Source organism: Trachemys scripta, chromosome 8 (assembly GCF_013100865.1).
Source record: "Trachemys scripta elegans isolate TJP31775 chromosome 8, CAS_Tse_1.0, whole genome shotgun sequence".
NCBI classification, from domain to species: Eukaryota; Metazoa; Chordata; order Testudines; family Emydidae; genus Trachemys; species Trachemys scripta.
Window position 1 is genome coordinate 64,514,334 of NC_048305.1, and position 16,340 is coordinate 64,530,673.

The 16,340-nt window shown below is 44.2% G+C and overlaps 1 protein-coding gene across 1 annotated transcript in view; it reads left to right on the forward strand.

The window, feature by feature from the left end:
* Nucleotides 1-16,340, forward strand: part of CRB1 (crumbs cell polarity complex component 1) — a 151,611-nt gene that overhangs the window by 6,136 nt on the left and 129,135 nt on the right. The window contains exon 2 of the mRNA XM_034778351.1: nt 13,869-14,064. Coding sequence (XP_034634242.1) covers nt 13,869-14,064 — 196 coding nt within the window. The remainder of the gene's footprint in view (nt 1-13,868; nt 14,065-16,340) is intronic.

Consider the following 16,340-nt stretch of genomic DNA (forward strand, 5'->3'; position numbering starts at 1 on the left):
GGCTGGGGGCGCAGGGTCCGGAGGCATAGGGGCTGCCCAAAGCCCGAGCGCTACCAGCTTCACGGTTTGCTGGGCAGCCTCCAGACCCTGCGCCCCCGGCTGGGCGCTTCCCCTCCCAGGCTCCAGCTGCGCTGGGGAAGCGCCGGCCGGGGGCGCAGGGTCTGGGGGCTGCCCGGCAAACCGTGAAGCTGGTAGCACTGGGGCAGCCCTTTCCCCCTGGCTGGGAGTGGGAGGGAGGAGGGGGCGGAGTTAGGGTGGGGGAAGGGGCGGAGTTGGGGCGGGGCTAGGGGTGCGGAAATGGGCGGGGCCATGGCCCGTGGAGGGTCCTCTTTTTTTATTTATGAGATATGGTAACCCTAGGCTTACCATGCCACCTCCCCCCTCTCCCAGAGCCTCAGCAAGCCACGTCCAGGAGCTCCTGCCACTCGGGCCGCCGGAGCTCGCAGCCCTGCACCCTTACCACGCGGCTCCGAGTGGGAGGACCTCAGGCCCCGCTCGAGCCATGCTGCTGCAGTGCTGTCCAGGGCAGCTCCTGGACACGGCGCGCTGAGGCACCAGAGGATGGGGGAAGGCGGAGGGGAGTCTCCAACATTCTCGTTGGGGCCCCTGCAGGGCCCAGGGCAATTTGCCCCACTTGCCCCTTCCTCTGGGCGGCCCTGCCTTTCCAGCTCAAAATCCTTTCTCCTTCTCCACTTTATTGGACCTCCATGTCCACTTGATTTTTCAGTCAATCACTCTTATGTACTGCACTGTACATGACTTTACCCTTCATATTGTTTACTTCTAGTTTCTTTCTATGGTCTCTTAGTCTATGCAACATACTGATGGCACATACTCAATCCAACAGTTTCCCCTACCACTCATTTTCCTGCACCACTTCTCAGCCAAGCACCTGCAGCCTGTTATGTGGCTGACTCCCCAGTCAAACACCCTTCCTCAAAACCCTGGTAAAGATTCTGAATGGAACACAAAGCTCAGAAAGTTCCCTCCAGCATGGAAACTGGGAACAGTAGTTCAGTGGGTCCAACGTATTCTAAAATGCATTTTTCACTCTCCTCTCATAAGTAGTCAGGCTGACCTTTTAAGTGATGCAGTCATTTTATATTTAGAGAGTGCACTTCAGAAGCATGGACATTTGTCCAAATGGTAGTTAGCATTACATTCAGCCATGCAAGAGATCTAGATTCATTACCCATGTCCAGTTCCTCATTCTTCAAGCTGCTGTTGGTTAAGAGTGTTGGAGAGGCAGCTTACTCAGCCTTTGCTGGCATCTCAGAGTTAAGACTATTAACAATGGGCCCTCTTGATCAGATATTGCCCTGGTGTCATAGCACCTAAGTGTGGGTTAAGTGCCTTAAAACTATGATAGATGATTACATAGGTCTAAAAGGAAGATCACTGTGATAAAGCATCAAGCTAGAAGAAGTTCTCTCTGAAGGACTAGGGGAAAATTTTTTACCTTGGAAGAAAAATAGATATTTAGAGCCAAACTTTCATCCTTCCATTTTGAACCTACAAAACAAAAATGTGCATTCATAGGGTCTACAAAACGCACAGTGTCTGAACACACTTTTTTTTGTATTTGCCATGTAGCTCCAGTGCCTGAATAATTTGGCTTTATGGTTAATGTTATTGAAAAACTAAAATCTATGAACTCCTTTATTATTTAATTGGATTTCGTTTGACATCTTAAAGACTACATGGAGTTAGATAAAGCCACAAGAAAAACCAAAACCAAAACCACTACTATTGGGTTCCAGCACAGCATTTTGAAGTAATGCCATTACATACAGTCACATTTTTCAGGAATGTGTCCCCTTAAATAATCAAGTGATTTTTTTTCTTATCATGTAATTCACTCTATGGGGAAGCACTTTCATGGTTCCAGGTCATTGCTTTAGTCGGCATTCTGATTGTGTGTAATAAACAGTCTCACAGAATGCAGAACTCTGTTCTTGGATGGCATGGGGGGAGGGTTAGCACTATCGAGCTTTTAAAGAGAAAAAAAAAAAGTAGCCAACAAGTTTTAGTGGCTAATCTGTAGTGAGGTTGGGGGGGGGCGGGGGCGGAGAACACTAGACAGTATAAAAAATTATAATAGTTGCTTCAAGCGATTCAAATGAATAAGAAATAAAAGATGTGGTTTAAAACCCCCATCCAAAAAACTCCACAAGGGAGAAGTCAGAAGGTAAAAGCAGATTTCTATTGCTGACACAGAATTCATTTGGAAGCCAGGCCTCAGTTAATATCCTTCATGTGCACAGAGAATGTTATTTGAAGGAAGCTTGTTGCCTTCCTGCCACCCTGCTGCTACCAGTGGGTGTCTCAGCCCAGGCCAAGGGATGAGAAAACTACAGAACTAGGGGAAAGCTGAAGAGGAGGAAGAAGGAAAAAACCTATTAGCAAGCAGCATGGCTACTCTGAAATGATCAGACTTGACCCAGACCTCCTGTTGTACTCAGGAAGCTGTATTTGTTTAACCTGTGCTGTTAGCTCGATCCAGGGCTGGATCTATAGCAAAGGAGATCTGCTTGAAGCAAAGAGGATATGCTGGGGGAGGGGGGAGGAAGACAAAAAAAAAGGGAGAGAAGTGAAAAATTAGAGCAACACAGATTGTTGGAGGAAGCGCACTCTGCTGGAGTCACTCCTTTCATCTCAGAGCTCTGCTGTTTCCCAGACTAAGTCTCTGCTCTCCCCAAAACCAGGGACTATCATTCTGATGGTATGTCTATGCTGCAATTAAAAACCTGTGACTGGCCCGTGCCAGTAGGCTCAGGCTCACAGGGCTCAGGCTAAGGGGCTGTTTAATTGTGGTGTAGGCATTCAGGCTCAGGCTGCAGCCTAGCTCTTGGACCCTCTCCCCTTGCAATCAGTACAATAAAAGAGTTAAGAGGTGGAGGAAAGAGTTGGAAGCCAAGGAAGGAAAAGAGGTCTCATGTACAAAGCATAAGAAATTGCACTGTTTTGATGTACAGCTCAGGCATGGCTTCCAGCAGCAATGAGGCTAATAATAATTCTATAAAAGGAGTAGTTGACTGTTCCTTCAGCACTAAACTACCAGCTTTTAAAGCCTACTTAACCAAATGATTTATCAGAAGCCGTTTTTGTTATTTTCTGCACCTTGCTGTGAGTTGTGTTAAACGCATAAGCCAGAGGGATTATTGGATGAAAGCCCTGAGGTGTCCCCACTGGTAATAAAAATCCTCATTTACTCTGTCAGAGGATCTTGCCAACTGTTATTATCCTGGCCTGACACCATGAATCACAGTGGGAAGTCATCCAACCTCATCTCATTTCCCTAGGATGTTAAAGAGGTTATAACTTTTGATACATAGGTGGAGAATGCACAGTAAATCTACAGCAGTAATGTTAACCAAAATGCTGGAGTTACTGGGTTTAGTTGCTACCAGTTTCATGGGCTATCACTGCTACTTTGTGTGATTGGTATGTTGCATGCAATTCCTAAAATAGCTGAGAAATCTCTCACAATTCTTACACAAATGGGAGAGGTTAGACTGTCTGAAGAGCTGAAGAATGGAAAATTTAGCATGAAATCTCTATTTTACTACGATAATGCACTGCATGTGTGAAATTATGTACAAGACATGTCATACAGCTGTTAAATAATGAAGCTCAATTGGTTTGTCAAACCTTTGCTGGATATGCTAGCAAAATGCAATATTTCTCCATTGTACTAAATTATACTTTCATTTCACTTAAGCAAACAGAGCATGGTATAAGAGTCTGCTCCTTGCTGATGGCCGGTCACAGTTATTTTCTTACTGCACACAGCTGAAACCAATCTCCTATTGCCAATAGGCAAACATTTAAGTGTAAATTATCAAATATGTATACTGCAGTTCCAAAAATAAATGCTATTCAGAGACAACGGAAAAGGCCATTTTGATTGCACTTGGCAACAGATAAAATAGATCTAATAGGCCAAATTCATCCTAGGTGCAATTCCATTTACTACGGTAGAATTATACGTGAGATGAATTTAACACAATGCGAGGATATTATTGCAAGCCCAAAACTAAGTCCTTACCTTCTTCACTCTGCCTTTTTGCACTGATGTAGTATTTCCAGCAGTAGTGGACATGCCATGCCGGTATTTAGAGTAGCTTTTTAAAACTCCATCCTCCTTCCCTGTTGTATCAGGGCATTGCAACTATGATGCACTAAGTTATCCACTTGTATTGATCTGTGATTGCACACATGTATTGACACTATGATTGCTAGCAAATATAGATATATGTGCAGTATGGATAACGACCAACTGCTCCAAAGACATAGAACTCCTCTGTTTGAGACAAGAGTTCTCTTAATTTTCAGTAGTACGAGAGGCAGGATCCACTTTTCAAGCCAGTCACTAGAAGGTAAGAGACTTACACAGGGAGATACGGTATGCTACAGGAGGGCTGACATAATCCATCCAGCACAGAGCAGTTGTACTCCTCCATACAAGTCAGTTTATAATGTCTGACCATTCTTTCACCCCTGCCATGCTTGAGCAAAATGTAATTTAAAGACCAAAGTTTCTAAATGTGGGTGCCTGTTGTCAGGCACCTGGCTAAGTGACCTGATCCAGTTGGAGGTGCTGAGAATCCATACAGCTCCCACTGAAGTCAGAACGGGAGCACTCAGCACCTCTGAAAAAAAAAATCAGCTGATTTATGTACTTAAATAGGGACTTAGGTGCCTAACTCTGAGCATCCAGCTGTGATGCTTTATAAAGCCCCACTAAACATTTATCATCTTCCGTGCTCCCTCTCTCCTCACTGGGGCTGTGCATGCAGGTGAATATTTGTGTTCATTTTTTTAATTAGCTAAGAACAGGATTAATAATGGGCCTGGTTCTGCAGAGCACTTATGCATGTGATTAACTTAAAACATGTGAGCCATCCCAATCATTTCAGTGCACTCGAGTAGTCCGAATTGAAGTTAGGCACGGGCTTAAATGATTTGCTGGATCAAGGGCTGAATGTCTTTTCTTTTATGGGTTAGGCCTGTACAATATGAATGGAGGTTTCTGTTGGTGCGGTTTTATTTCAATTGTCTTTTAACTGCAATGCTGCCCTAAATACAGTAAAACAGGTACACACCTTTCCTTTCTTGTTCTTAAATATCATGCTTCTGGATGTCAGCCCCACAATGTATAGCATATCACGTTGGGTAGATACATTGAAGTGGGACAGGAGTTTCTTTCTGAAAGACCTGGTCACTGGAGTTAATGAACCAAAGGCATAACCCAATGTAGCAAACCCAATGTTCTTGTGTTAATCAGGCTGTCCTCTGGCCTGATATTTTAAATCTGGTTGAAGTGAGACTTTTGCACTAGTTTCATTTTGTCACATTGTTTCCACTGTTTGGAGCAAGCTGTTAATGAGCTCTGGCAGATTTATGATCACTAGACATAGTTCTGCAAACACATTTTTTACAAGTTCAATTATTCATAGGGCAGCAACCATGGAGGAGTTCCTTGCTGTATCTGGATGAAATGAACATTACCACAAAACCTTAGGAGATAGTTCCAGTTGTAGGCCCTAATACTACACTCCTCACATACGCAAAAATCAGTGGCTAATTGAAGCAATGAAGCCTCAGAATAGTGTTGTTTTGCATACATTGAAGACATGACCTATCATATTTTTAGAATATACTTCAACAACCTCTGATAATAACCCTAGTTATTTTATGTACCCATATGTTTTTAAAGAACATTTTAAACCACCAGTGTAAGCATTTACTACTACAACTGTATTGAAAGATCCCATTTTCAAGGTTTATTCTGATTTATTATGATATCTCCAGCTGTAATACAGAATTTTACAAACGTGCTGCATTTGTTGTTGGCCTAATTAAGTCAGCAACCAAGTCATGCAGAGTTTAACACAAGCAGCCTAAAGGTTTGGGGAAAATACTCTTAATCAAAGTGTACATATCACTCAGTGTATCATGTACATGATCTGTAAATACATAGTTATTTTAAAACTGGAAGTTATTTACAACCAATTGAGAACCTCTCATTTTATTTAATTCAATTCAGTTTGTACCTATCCATTGTACTAGGTTCTGTACAGATATTACAAAACATTCTTTGTATCTATGGATAAACAGTATCAACAGGTTGCTTTCAGTTACCCCAGTATAAATCTGGAGTAACTCCAAAGAGTTAAGCCTGGATACATGTGGAATGATTGACAGCATAATTTGGCCAGATATGTCAATGTAGGCAATTTTAATTGTTAAATGATACAGAAATTAAAAATGTATGTTTCTACTCTGCAAAGTAACTGTAAAAATGCCAGCTTTTTTTACCCCACGAATTTTCAGACATAGCTCTTTACTTTAAATGAAGGGGGGGGAGGAAATCACCTTTTATTGCTATTAATACTGCAGTAACACAGCTACTGGAGAATAACCTGGATGCCATGATCATCAGCATTATTAAACAAGTAAATATGATAAGTAATTGATTCAGACATGGAACCCCACAATGCTATTTCTGTAGGGCAACCTTTCATATTATAACAGTGCTTTAAAATATACTATGGCCACTAGCTGGGAAATTCTCATTTACAAGCCAAACAGGATTCTTATATAGTCCAATAATTAAAAAAAAACTACACATATTTTAAGTATATGAAAATATTTTTCTCTGGACCTTATGCATCAAATGTGCAGAAATGGCTTCTAAAGTTACAGTCCACCATTTCTGATGCCAAGGTTTAAATTCTCAAATTGGGTAGTTTCACATAAGCACTCAATGTGCATCTGCAAATATAGTTTACACTTGTACTACTGAGTTTTGCATATGCAAGAGCTGGGAAATCAAATGTGCATGTTTAGTTTTAGAGGCTTATAAATATTTGCTTCTATATTGGAAGTCTGAGCATTGATTGAATAAGTGTTAGAAAGTTAGAAATAGAAATGTATTATAAGAAACATGACAGATTTAAACCAAGGTACATTATGTGGTGTCTAAATATAACAGCATGGTACCCAAGTGCCCCCTCCTGGCTGGGTGTGTCTACAGTCTTTAAACAGTCTCAGTCCTGGTATTGAGCCAGTAGTGGCCTACCCCCTACTCTAGGTGCCAGCCCAGGGACCCTAAGAATAGCAGCCACCCAGGGCCATGTCCTTTTAACTAAACTGCTTTCAGTTCCCTGGGCCGCTTCGCCAATGCTTCACCCTTACCTCAAAATGCGTCTATGTTCAGGCCCAGCAGCCAGCCAAGAGCCCTTTCTTACTGCTCTGGTCCCTGCCAGCACTGAGCTGTCCATAGTGCTACAGTTCCCTTTGGCCAGCCAGGAACACAAACTACACTCCTTTGACTCCAGCAAGTAACTGACTCTGGTCTTCACTGCTGCTTCTTTTATGCTAGCCTGCAACCCTCTGATTGGCTAGCCCCTTATAGTGTCACCTCCTGATTGGCTGCTTCCTGTGCAGTCTTTCTAGGCCTCTTGGAGGACTTAGCGCCACTGCTCCTTTTCTGGGACGGGTGTGGCAGGGCACTGTGGCCTCCAGCAGGGGACCTCTGGGCCTAGTCCACCCCACCACAATGAATAAAACCCTTATTAAATGTCAGATGTTGACTATTAATACTGATGGAGGAATAGAACATCTTGGACATCCTGCCTTATACAATTTAGGAAACTGTATAAATAATAATAATAATCATTATCATCATCTGTGGAAAAGGGAGCTTTTGTGCCTTCCTGTAGTTGTGCAGAGCAGGGTCTCCATTTAAGTCAATGGGGAGGTCTATGTATGATAGGAATACAAGATTAGGTAAATTAAGATTTAGTGCAGAGACTAAGGCTATGGGCAGGGTCAGCTCTAGGTTTTTTGCCGCCCCAAGCAAAAAAATTTTTGGCTTCCCCCCACCCCACCCGCACCCCCTGCCGCCCCAACCCTGGGCTCTCCCCCCACCTGACCCGCACCCCCTGTTGCTCCAACCCTGGGCTCTCCCCCCTCACCCGACCCGCACCTCCTGCCACCCCAACTCTGGGCTCTCCCCCCCACCCGAACTGCACCCCTTGTCGTCCCAACTCTGGGCTCTCCCCCCCACCTCACCCCACCCGCACTTCCTGCCATCCCAGCGCTGGGCTCTCCTCCCCACCCCACCCACACTCCCTGCCGCCCCAGGCTTCCCCCCACCAGCGCTGACTCCGCCCACTCCCCCCTCGCCTCCAGCCAGTCCAGCGCTGGCAGGGTTGGGGTAAGCAGCGGGGCTCCCAGGGTAAGCAGCGGGGCTCCCGGGCCACGCCACAGCCCAGGGTCCCTCCAGCCGGGACTCCCGCCTCCAGGACCGGCCAGGACCGGGGAGGACAGAGCCGGGGGACCACCCCGGCAGGGGGCTGAGGAGCCGGGGCAGGGCAGCCCCAGAGGGAGCGGAGCCCCGGAGAGCGGGACGCGGGCCCCGCACGGCAGCACCCTGCCCTCTGTGGCCCCGCTGCTGCTGCTGCTGCTCCTGGCCACCCTGCTGCAGTCCCTGGATGGCTCGGGCTGCTTCACCCAGCCCCGGCTGCGGCACTGGGGGGCGGCCACCCTGTGGCACCTGCAGGCAGTTCTGTGTGCCCTGAGGGACGGCCCCCAGCCTAAGTGTCCCGCGCTCAGAGCCCGCCCAGCCATAAGGTGTGGGCGCTGCTCCCCAACGCGAACTGGAACGGCCCCAGGGCGCCCACGGTGCAGGACGCGCTGCTGCTGCCAGGGCTGGCTCTAGGCTTTTGCCGCCCAAGCGCAAAAAAAAAAAAAAAAAAAAAAAAAGAGGCTGGCTGGAATGCCGCCCCTGAAAATGTGCCACCCCAAGCACCTGCTTGGTTTGCTGGTGCCTGGAGCTGGCCCTGGCTATGGGGCAGGTACAGCATCACATGATGCAGGCTTCTCAATCCCATCATTCTATGGGCGTCCTACTAGATTGCCAGCTGCTTTTCCACCAAAGTGTGTGTGGGGGGGAGGGGAGGGAGTGCGTGACAGGGAGTGTGTGTGCAGGGGGGGAAGAGACAGAAACAGAGTGTGTGTTGGGGGAGTATGTGTGAGAGTGGGGGGAGTGTGTATGTGAAAGAGACCGAGTGTGTGTTGGGGGAGAGTAAGTCTGTCACTCTAAATTCAGACAGATGCTGGAAGGAACCAGTCATGAGGCAGAAGAAGGGGGACACCCCCGACATTAGCCCCCACCTCTCTCCCTGGCTCTGCACAGCACAGCAGTCTCTCTCTCTCTCTCTCTCTCTCACACTCACACACACACACACACACACACGCCTGCCTGCCTGCCTGCCTGCCTGCCTGCCTGCCTGCCTGCCGCAGTGTTCCTAGTGCAGGGGAGAACAGGAGGATTCCACATTAATGATTTGGTCTTTGTTGCAGGAGCTGAGAGGCAAGCTCAGCTGTCAGAACATCCCAGAGCTTTGAAAGGGGAAGGGGCATGCCTGCAGGGCAGCTGAGTTCAAAACAGTGAGCAGAGTGGTAATGGCAGGCATTGTGGGATACTAGGGGAGGCCAGTTATGGTGATATAACGAACGGCAGCATCTACACTGACACTTTGTCGCTTTAAGTTTGCCGTAAAAAGCTTTATGCCTCTTGTCAAGGTGGTTTTATTTTGTCTGAAACTGAAGAGTTTTGTCACCAAAAGTGGCATTGCACTGTGTCCACCTCCACTGTTTCGTTGCCAAAAGCTTCTTTTTGGTGACAAAACTCTGCAGTGTAGACAAAGCCTAAGTGGTGCGGATGCTATGTATTTCACTGATTCTTTTGGCAGATCTGGGCATGAGTCTGGAACCAAACTTTTCCAAGGTTTGGGTATGTTCAGATCTGGAATTTTGTATGTTCTACAACCTGGTTTTAAATCTGACCATTGATGGAGGCTATAGAAAGCTTTTCAAAGCTATCTTGGCAAACAGGGGACTATGACAAGACAGATCATTTGTCCAAGGACTATTTTTGGTTTTCTAATCAAGCTTCTAAAATGTCTGAATTACTCCTTAGTACACACAAAAAATAATGTTTTAAAATGCATTGTCTTTATATTGCAAATGTTGCCATCTCCTGACCCTACATTAATTTTTTTCCCTCTGTGCCTGGCGGCACTGTAACATTCTGGTCCTTTTCAGAATCATATCTCTAGCAACAATTTTTTTTCCCATGGGAGTTTCCCATCATATAAGAAATATTAATGAGCTCTCAAGTCATGATATAAGGCGTGCTGTTAGGGTTGATAATTACAAGCAGGATACTTGTTGAAAGTGATTTGATTCATATTGTATGTGCCTGTCTGTGGAGCTCTCAAATGCCACAAATTTGAATACAGTACAAAGACACTGCTATTTTGTCTGTGAGCAAATAGCAAGGAGATAAGCAGCTGAAGGTCAGAGCACTGCACTATTCTCACTGCTGCTTCCAGCAAGATGAATGCAGACAATACCTATCATAGCTAAAATGAAGCATACAGCCCTTCTGGAACTAAAGAAAAAAAAGCAGAAAGTAGATTTGTGGAGGGAATTAGAATTCTATGGGCAGTATTTGTATGATGTTTGCAGAGGCTATAAAACACAGTCTTGTCATAGCAGCACAGGCCTGGCTTCTGTTCTGGGCAGTGTCATGAACTTTTGGTGTGACCCTGGATAAAGCTTGAGTCATTCAGGCTGAGAGGTTGCAATCCTGCTTGTATTGACTTTAATAGCGGAGGATCAGGCTGAGGCGGCATTTCAAGATCCTTGAGTAGGTGCTACCAAAGCCCTAGTCATTACTACTACCACTAGCTATTGAGTCAAATGTGATTTTGAAATGGACCTAAATAAAAGGAATTTATTTGTTTTGTAAAAATATTTGTGGTGAAACTTAGGTTTAACCGGGCATTGGGGTTAGTCAAATTCAGCACGAGTTCAAAGTTCAGCAAAAACAAAAGTCAACAAACTCTAATTCTCAGCAGGCAGAATAGTGCACATGGAAACTCAAAGGCTGGGACCATTCTGAGGGAAATCTCCTTCTATTGCTCTAGTCCTGGTCTTAGCAAGGGTGGCAGCACTGGAGTAGAAAGGCTGCTGGTGTTATCATCCCTATGTCACCAGAACTCACTTAGAGCTCCTACCCTTGCTAGCACCAGCAAAGTTGCAACAGTAGTTGAGCATGCGTAGGCGATTTCCCTGAAATCCTCAGTGCAGACAAGGTCAGAGCACTGTGCATCAGGAACAGAACCAAAACGACAAGGATGAACTCACCATCAGCTGGCTGAGTGCAGAGCCACAACAATTTATGAGGGTGAGCAATAGCCCAAATCCAGGTGTCTGCACCCTCTGTATCTTAGCATTGCCACAAAACAGGACTGAAGAGGCAAATGAAAGACAAACGGAACTCCAGTCACTGATGAGCAAAGAAGAGATTTGTTTTACCCCAGGCTGTTGTTTTAAATTCAAGCTCCTGCATAAGTAGGTAATGGGGAAGAGAGCCCAAGGCTGCACCTCTTGCAGAGGACAGCCATAGTGTGGCTGAAGAGCAGAGACCACACTCCATCCTAGTGCCTCTACTGGCATTGGCTGCCTGAAAGGGAGCAGGGCGAGGGAGGGGCAAGTGTGGAAGGTGGAGCACAGCACGCCCTCTCCAAGGGTGATGTAAGTGCTACACTGGTGTATGCTGCTGGAGAGCCCCCACGAGGATTCTTACCCCCGGGCACACATTGCATCTCCCTCCCAGGTGCCCATGCAGGCATCCAGGTCACAGTCTAACCCTAATTAAAGAAGGTGAGGTCAGCCGCATTAAATTAAGATGTAAGCAACATTCTCCCAGGGGTCAGTGAGAATGGAACATGGTTTCTGCTCTTGAGTCCTTATGCTCTACCTGCCCCCTTCTAGAACTCTAATGTATTGGGTGACACCGAATACCATGAATCAACAAGAACTCAGGTACCTAACGGAGTTAGGTGACCAACTCCCACTGAATGCCAAAGGGAGTTGGGCACGTAAGTCTCCTAAGGCCCCTTTGAGAATCCCAGCCTCAATTCTCAAGCAACAAAACCCCCATTGGCTTCAGTTTTCAACAGATGAGCAGTGCACACAAGCAGCAAGAGAGAGAACTTTGGAATTATAGGTAGGTGATCCTATACATTAAGGGCATGATCCTGCTGCTACTGAAGTCAAAGGCACAAAATGCCCAATAATTTTAGTGGTTCAGAATCAGGGCCTACAAGCCCAATCCTATTCCTACTGAAATTAATAGAAGTTTAGCCTTCAGTTTAGATTTCAGTATTGTTATTATTGTGCTGTGGTGGTACCCAGATATCTTAATCAGGACCCCACTGTGCTAGTCACTGAACCCACAATTAATACAAAAAGACAAAGAGCATACAGTCAAATCATATGACAAGGGAGGTGGATCAAACAAGCGGTGAGGAAGGGAGAATGACAAGGTAACAGTAACACAGTTGTGTTGGGTATAAGCCCACGGCCTCAGCACACCAATTATCTAGCCTGGCAAAACTGTGGGAGCAGGAGCAGACTTCAAGTACTAAAACAGGCAAAGTTTGTAATTTGAAAATAAATGGCCTGGATCTTTATCTAGTGTAAATTGTCATAGTTCTGATTTGCACTGGCTCAATATCTGCCCCAAGGTTGTTGGGTTTTTATGTACCTGAAAAATGTGAGGAGGAGCCCTAATTTTTACGTGAAGATTCCATAGTCTGATTTAACAGATCTTAAAAGACATATCTACACCACAAGTAAAACCATGTTGTGTTTAGGGACACCTTGTTCTAACACACATTTTATTTCTCATGTGGAATGGAGTCTGTCACTATGTTAGAATTAATAACACAGGTCTTGACCATGAAGGCTGGATTCTGAATGAGACCAAGCAAGACAGCAAATTGGATTTGAACTTTGACCTTCCTCACCCCCTGCAAAAACATATGCTTTCTCTGAATTACTGTTAGGAGCAAGAAAGCATTTCATTTTTCTGCAAACAAATGGAACACTTTGTAGATGTTGCTCTGGGTGCCAGATTTTCTTATTTTTATGCACTTTTAATTTAATTTTCTTAAATAATAAATATTATTTTTTCTGATGGTTTTAACCTGCCAACTGCAAGTGTTCTGCCAGCTACAATATCTCCACTGAATAAATGTGAGTTGTGAAATTTGGATGACATAATCACAGTTTTCAGTGGACTCTCTTGCCCTCCATTTAGCTAACAAGAAAGCAATGGTGCTAAAAAGATATTTTAGGAGAATTTCCTGCTCAAAAGAAAAACATTACTTAGCAAATAATACCAGCATCCCTTGGAACAGATAGAAGAGACTTTTTTTTTTAACCTGCATGGTATCCTGAATATGGGTAAACATACTTCAGAGTTGAGGTAACTTTACAGAACATCCCAGAGGGGCTGTTACAATACTGTATTGTAACAGCCCTTCAGTTGTCAACAAGATATCTCACACACTAGCATATTTATGAATTGCAAAGGGCAATGACCAACACAATGAGACAATCTTCCAATTAATTCAACTAACTGTAAGGCCTACCAGTATTGACAGAGTCCCTTTAAGTGACTAGTTCCTCACAGATGCTATTAAATACAAATGTAATTGTAACATGGTGTAAGTAATCTGAAAATTAAAGGGTTTGGTTTCCATGTGAATACTTAGATAATAAGATGTGATTGTAATTATTCCTTGTGAATGAAAGCTGTTCTGTTCTGTCTTCTGTAAATTTCCCCAAATCTGCAAAAATGTAACCTGCAATACCTACTGAAGAGGCAAATTATTTTCTAAAAGAGATACTTGCTTGAAGAAAGCTTACATAAATATGACATTTAAAGTGTTCCCAGAGAAAACGTGAAGAATTAACACTTTGCTAAACTTTTTTTTTTAAAGGTATAAACTGTGAGCTGGAAATTGACGAGTGTTTGTCACAGCCTTGTCTAAATGGTGCAACCTGTCATGATACTTTGGGTAGCTATTTCTGTTCCTGTGCACTTGGATTCCTAGGTGAACTCTGTGAAATCAACATTGATGAGTGTGCCAGTCAGCCATGCCTCAATGGAGGGCAGTGTATAGATGATGTCAATAGGTATGTATCCTAGATATAGGGTAACTTATTCACAAGAAGGACAGATGCTCGTTAACTTGAACACTAATAGGTTGAAATAACATCTGGTTAATTGAGTTGTCAAACTGTTGATTTCGTTTATTAAAAAAGAGGACCCAATCCTGCACTGACTTGAGTGCAAGTTTGGGTGCATTAAGAAATGCAAGATTGGGCCCAGAGCTGGGAAACCAATGGGAGTCTGCTGCAAAGTCTGATTGCTAGGTGGACTCCTCACATTTGTAACTTTACAAAGTGCTCTTTAGTCAGCTCTGCACAACTATTATTTAAAGGTGAATTCTGCACCATTTTGATAAAACAAATCTTGAAAATCATATTAATCTGTCAAAACTTCAGTTTCTTAATCAAGATGAGGAAGTGTACAAAATATAACATGTTGGCATTGTTCAACTGTCCACTTTGAAAGAATAGAAACATTAAAGAAAAGTGAAAGACAGGGTAATAGTAACCATAGTAATAGACATCACTAGGAAATGTGTAAGACATTTTACAGATACATAAGGCAACAGATCCCTGACCCAAAGAGCCTACAATCTGTGTAGATAAAGGACAGGAAAAAAAGAAGGAAAAGGGACGGACTTACAAGCAAGTTCCTTTTGCCAAAATTAAGTGATCCTACAAGGAGATCCAAGTGCAACCCAGGCAGGCCAAAAACCAGGTCTTGGCTCTTTGATGATAGCATTACATACTGTACATGTGATTCCAAAAGAGGGGAAGCTATGCAAAAGTAAAATCTATATTATAGAAGTTAGGCTGGAAACGATCAGTTAGTTCAGCTAAGTAATTCCTCTATCAGTACTGGATTGTTCCCTACCGTGTGAATTCCAGTTCTTAAGGGGCTATTTTGAAGGTACCAGTTATAAAGAAATCCATCGGAAAAGCCATGTCATCAAGAGTCTGGGCTTGACTTTAATTCACAAGAGGAGAAAGATCATGTTCCAGCAATGAACTTTTGCACCATATTGCAACATTACGCTAACCTTGTAGAATTCCCTTTCTGTAGTACTGAATGACTCTGAGCAATACAAAGCAATTCTCGATTTTCCAGTGCAGTGCAAGCATAGTGGAGTGAGAGAAAGAGGAGAAAGAGGTCACCTGGCATCTGACACCTGCTCGGCAGAGTCATTTGAAAGCCTGAGATCTTTTGAGGGCACACACATATTGTGCGCAGCAATAATGCTCATTCTAGCCAGACCAAATCACACTCATTTACCTACTGGAGACCAAAACTGTGGCACATGTAGGAACGCTTTGAAGTGACTGATTATACTACAGTGTTTCTGGAGGTCAGTTTGGTTCTCATAATGAAAAAGAATCTGCACACTAATTACATTAAAAAGGGGCTTGGACAGCAGAGCACATTTGAAATATGAAGATAGTGAGCCAGTCCTTTTCTGCCATCCATCCTCTTATTAAGATGTTTGAGTTAGAAGAAAGCTTTTATTCTTCACATCCTCATTTCTCCTTTCTACCTCATCCTGCAGTGAAGTTATAATCCTTTGATGGGACAGTCTACTGCTGCGAACATGACTGTGAAGTCACAGATTCAGCATTATGAGCTATTTATTCAAACACTAGGCCAAATTCTTCCCTCATCTTCAGTCTTGAAGCCCTGTTGCCTTCAATGAGGTTACATGGGTGTAACATAGGGCAGAACTTGACACACTGGGCCCAACCCTCTTCTGAAACCAGTTTTACATTTTACATTGACATCAGTAGAGTGCTGATTTACACTGGTACCTAACCTGCACCCACAAAATACCAATATGTGCACACACAAAGTATAGTTGTGTGTGCTCAAAGGACCTGATCCAAAGCCCACTGAAGCCAATGGAAACACTTTCAGAGGGATTTGGGTCAGGCCTAAAACAAGCACTGCTCTGGACAAGTAGCTATTTTGCACATTGTGAGATCTGACGTAAAGTGTCCCCAGAAAAATCGGTTAAGGGAACACAGGGATTTCTCTTAGAAGCGTATACCAATGAAATCACAGCCCGGGCACTAGGAGGTATGGGTGGGGAATTTAGAGCCTCACTGGGCTTTCTACCTACCCTGCCCTCTTTTTTATTAATTATGCAAACCAAATCCTCTATACAAGTTAACCTCAAGGATCCCCTAGCAAATCATTGCAATGTGTAACAATTGAGTGTACATGAGAAATGGGTACATATGGCAGTGCAAGCAATGCTATTTGAAAATTCACTGTGACATCATTTCTGGGTCAAGGGAGAAGAGAGGAT